This window comes from Phaethon lepturus, unplaced genomic scaffold, assembly GCF_000687285.1.
Source record: "Phaethon lepturus isolate BGI_N335 unplaced genomic scaffold, ASM68728v1 scaffold39336, whole genome shotgun sequence".
Taxonomy (NCBI): Eukaryota; Metazoa; Chordata; class Aves; order Phaethontiformes; family Phaethontidae; genus Phaethon; species Phaethon lepturus.
Window position 1 is genome coordinate 390 of NW_010546299.1, and position 4,174 is coordinate 4,563.

General features: G+C 55.1%; 1 protein-coding gene across 1 annotated transcript in view; it reads left to right on the forward strand.

Moving 5' to 3' along the window:
- Positions 1-58: 58 nt before the first annotated feature.
- Positions 59-4,174, forward strand: part of LOC104622456 (sortilin-related receptor-like) — a gene marked incomplete at its 5' end in the record, with an annotated part of 14,691 nt that continues 10,575 nt past the window's right edge. Inside the window, 6 exons of the mRNA XM_010289248.1 lie at positions 59-190; positions 449-580; positions 1,308-1,442; positions 1,820-1,975; positions 2,557-2,706; positions 3,091-3,219. Of these exons, the coding sequence (XP_010287550.1) occupies positions 59-190; positions 449-580; positions 1,308-1,442; positions 1,820-1,975; positions 2,557-2,706; positions 3,091-3,219 (834 nt within the window). The remainder of the gene's footprint in view (positions 191-448; positions 581-1,307; positions 1,443-1,819; positions 1,976-2,556; positions 2,707-3,090; positions 3,220-4,174) is intronic.

A 4,174-nucleotide genomic window follows, 5' to 3' on the forward strand; every position in this document is an offset into this window, starting at 1 on the left:
TGCTGCCAAGGACAGGAGAGGTGCCATCCCCTCTCTCCCTGACCTCCCATTTCTCCAGAACCCCTGTGCACCCGCTATATGGATTTTGTGTGCAAGAACCGACAGCAGTGCTTGTTCCACTCCATGGTGTGTGATGGCATCATCCAGTGTCGAGATGGATCGGACGAAGATGCCAACTATGCTGGCTGCTGTAAGTGTGATCTTGTGCATCTTTGCAAAAGAAATGTTGGATAGAGAATGAAACCAGAGGCACAGAGAGGAGAGCGCATTCCCCAGCATACCAGAAAGCTGCCAAATCTCTTAAGAGGTGTCTCTGGACTGTAATGCTCCGCTTATAAATCCATGATTGCCTTTAAGCCTGCTCATTCCGTTGTCCTCAATGACGAGCTTCCCTCAAGCCCTTGGTCTTTACACTAAACCGCTGGTGTCTCTCCGTGCCACCCTGCAGCCCAGGACCCTGAGTTCCACCGGACCTGCGACCAGTTCAGCTTCCAGTGCCAGAATGGTGTGTGCATCAGCCTGGTGTGGAAATGCGATGGGATGGATGACTGTGGCGATTACTCGGACGAAGCAAACTGTGGTGAGCAGTACCTCGGGGTCTCTTGTCGTCATAGTTCCGTCCTCCTTTGAATTTCAGGAGCACAGAATACTGGCTTCTTCATGTTTTACCTGGGCACTCGTGGATATATGTGTATATATATATCTGTGTGTGTGTAGCGCTCTGCTTGCACATCGCAGAGTGTCTTACATGGAGATCGGTATCATTTTCCTCATATTGCAGGTAGGTAAAGTGAAGCACACTGAAAATCCAATACGGCTGACATATCTTGCAGTTGACTAAGTCATACGTGACCATATTTACTCCACAGATTCCCAGCCCAAAGCAGACAGGCATTTTCATCCACACACAGTATTTACCATTGTTCCCTGGGTAGCTGTGGGAGCTGTACCCAGCCAGACGAAGCAGCTGCGTCTTCATTTCAGAGTTGCAGGGTTTGCTTCTCCATTTCTGCCATGCTCTGTCTGAATTTTACTTTCAGCTCTGGTTCGGAGATCATAGGTGGTGTCTGGCCGTGAAGCAGCCAGCGCACAAACGTAATAGTGGTGGCGACAGGCTAGCGAGGGCCGTGAGGAATGGGGACACTGGAGGTGAAGAGAAAGGACCCTGCCGGTGCTGCTTGGGCAAATAGATAGGGCGATGCCTTCTGGGCCAGCCGTTGCCCGGCCTGAGATGCTCCCACACCTCAGCTGTGCAGACGACTGGTGAGATAACGCTGGGGCTCACAGGACTCTCCTCTCATTGTCAGAAAACCCAACAGAGGCCCCAAACTGCTCCCGGTACTACCAGTTCCAGTGCGGGAACGGGCACTGCATCCCCAACCGGTGGAAGTGCGATGAGGAGAACGACTGCGGGGACTGGTCTGACGAGAAGGACTGCGAGGGTAAGGGCACATGGCGCGCTGCTCGTGGGAGCCTGGGCTGAGGCTGGCCTGAGGCGTGCTGAAGGACCGCTCTCAGCATCTGCTGCCTTCCCGCAGGGCCGCTTGGGACGGCCCGCACCAGCCCCCGTGGCTCCGAAAATCCCTCACGAGTGGGCCGTGTGCACGCTCTCATGCATCCTTTTACTCTGTGGTTTTGGAAATCCTGATGAGGAGCTGTGCAGATACGACACAGATACAAACATCGGGCTTGTAACACCTTGCCTGCTCCCCGCATCCCGCCGCTGACAGCGGCTTTCAGTCTGCTGGGAACAGGCACAGCTTACAGCCCCTACGCAGGAGCAGGCCTCTCAGATCAGCCCTGAACGGTGTATTTTTAGGTTCTCCGATTCATCCCATTACTACATCGATCCCACCGACATGTTTACCTAATCACTTCCGTTGCAACGGCGGAGCCTGCATCGTGAACAGCTGGGTCTGCGACGGCTACAAGGACTGCAGCGACGGCTCCGACGAGGAAGCCTGCCCTACTTCGCGTAAGCTTTTCTCTTCCTCACCCCTTTCCTTTTTCTGTAGGACCACATCTGCACGGACTGTCAGCCTGTCAGTCTCAGAGCCTTGCCAGGTAACAGCACTAAATTACACTGTGGTGTAAACACCCACTGTATCCTCTCTCCCTGGGGTCAGAGCCCCTGCCGTCAGCTGGGACACTGCTCCAGCCCTGCGGGAGGCATGAATTACTGCCGCAGGTCCCTGCTCGAATGCCGTTGTGGCTGAGACTGTGGAAGATCACAGAGAGTGGGACTGCGGGGTGGCTTTTCGGCTCACACCTACGCTGAGGGTAAAGGAGGGTTTTTTCTCGCTGCAGTCCTCGCTATGGCTTGCCAAGCTCTGAGCCGGTGCAGGACATCCCCCGCAAGCCAGTGCTTTTCCAGCCCTCTCCCGTCAGGAGAGAGGATGGCTCGGGCGTCGTCCCAGCAGCAGCCGTCTACCTGCTAGATGGGAAGAGATTGCCATCTAGTGGTGTCGGGACCTGGGGACAGGTTTTGGTCCCTTCTGGTGGCAGCGGCAGCCTGGCTGGGCCTTGGGTGCTTTCCTCACTTGCTGCTCTGTGCAGGACCCAACGTGACGGCCACCCCCCCGGCGCTCCCGGGACACTGCAGCAGGTTCGAGTTCGAGTGCCAGCAGCTGCACAAGTGCATCCCCAACTGGAAGCGGTGCGACGGCCTGTGGGACTGCCAGGACGGCACGGATGAGAGGAACTGCCGTAAGTGCATCTGGCTCTTTCTGTTGGGAAGCTCTTTGTGAGGACGGGGAAGCCACTGAGGAGTTTTACCGATGGTGAAATCCTTGCCGTAAATGCAGCATTACAGTAAAAAAAAGGAGTAAAAAGCCCAAACCACCAGTGCCGTTCCCATTAGAAGTCCAGTTGTTGTGATAAGCTCCAGGTTCTTCTGATGCCACCATGCCAGAAGATGCAGCCAGAACAAGATAGCTCTATGACCGACACGCTCTGCCTGAGCTCCACTGCTGACATGCAGCCACCCCAGCATCGCGCCTGCTTTTGAAGCAGCACTGGCACTGCAAACAGCCCAGTGCTGTTGAGAGAACTTTCCTGCCTTGAGTTCTGAAACTGTTCTGCCTCTTGCAGCTACTCACAGCACCCTGTCATGCCCTAATGGTTATAAATGTGAAGATGGAGAGGCCTGCATTATGGTCACGGAGCGGTGCGACGGATATCTGGACTGCTCAGACAGCAGCGATGAGAGGAACTGTACCGGTAAGCAGCAGCCCTCTCCCATTTCTCACACAGAGGTGCTCTCCTGGCTACGTGACCTTTCATTCACAATGTCCTAGACGTATCTGCCCCTCTACAGTTTTCCAGGCTACCTCCTCGCCCATTTATAACCAGCTAGGTCAAACTTCCAGGCCAGCTTCTGCACTTACAATTAGTCTTCCAGCAGCCTCAGACACAGAAAAGCAACTCGAGGACGGGTAGGAGCAAAGCTGTCTATTTTACACGACCCACAGGGGAAGCTCTCCAGCTCTGTCCTCCTTTGCAAGGTGACCCTGGGAGCTGTGGCACGTACCTTGCTGCCATCACAGGTCCTCCCACGCTGGCCGTCAGTGGCCCTGCGGAGGCAGGCGGGACGCGTGCAGCAGCCCGCCCTGGGCAGATAACAGCGATCAATCACTGTCTCTGGCCAGCCATGAGATTCAGCCACTTTCCTACTGAACTGCTTGGGGGTTTGAGCATCAATTGGGTTTTAGTTCTTTAATTAAATATTGATTGGGAGAGGCTAGCAGGTTCAGGAGAGGGGGAAGGAGCTGATGAGATTCACGGCTTGCCTGCTATGCCAAGGGGAAACCATCTCTTTTCCCTTGGGCAGCTTGTCTTGCCATACCTGTCTGTGAACCATCATGCCTGCTGGGTTTCATTTCCAGTTGGTTAAGGAAAGCGAAGCAGCAGCAGTTTGGGTCTGCTCCACTTGGTTTCTGTACAGCGCCAGGAACGAAGCTGAGCACCTGAGGAGGGCCAGGCCACAACGCTTGGATACGGGCTCCAACACACGGTCCCCAGAGACAGAGAGAGAGCAGGGAATGGCCTAGCAAGAGCAGGGCATGGATTTGGGCCATTTCAGATCAGCACCTCCAGTCCCCATGCCTGCCGGCGCTGGATTTCACAGTGCTGTTATCCCCTAAATGCCTCTCCCAAGGTCAGGCGGCGGTTGAGC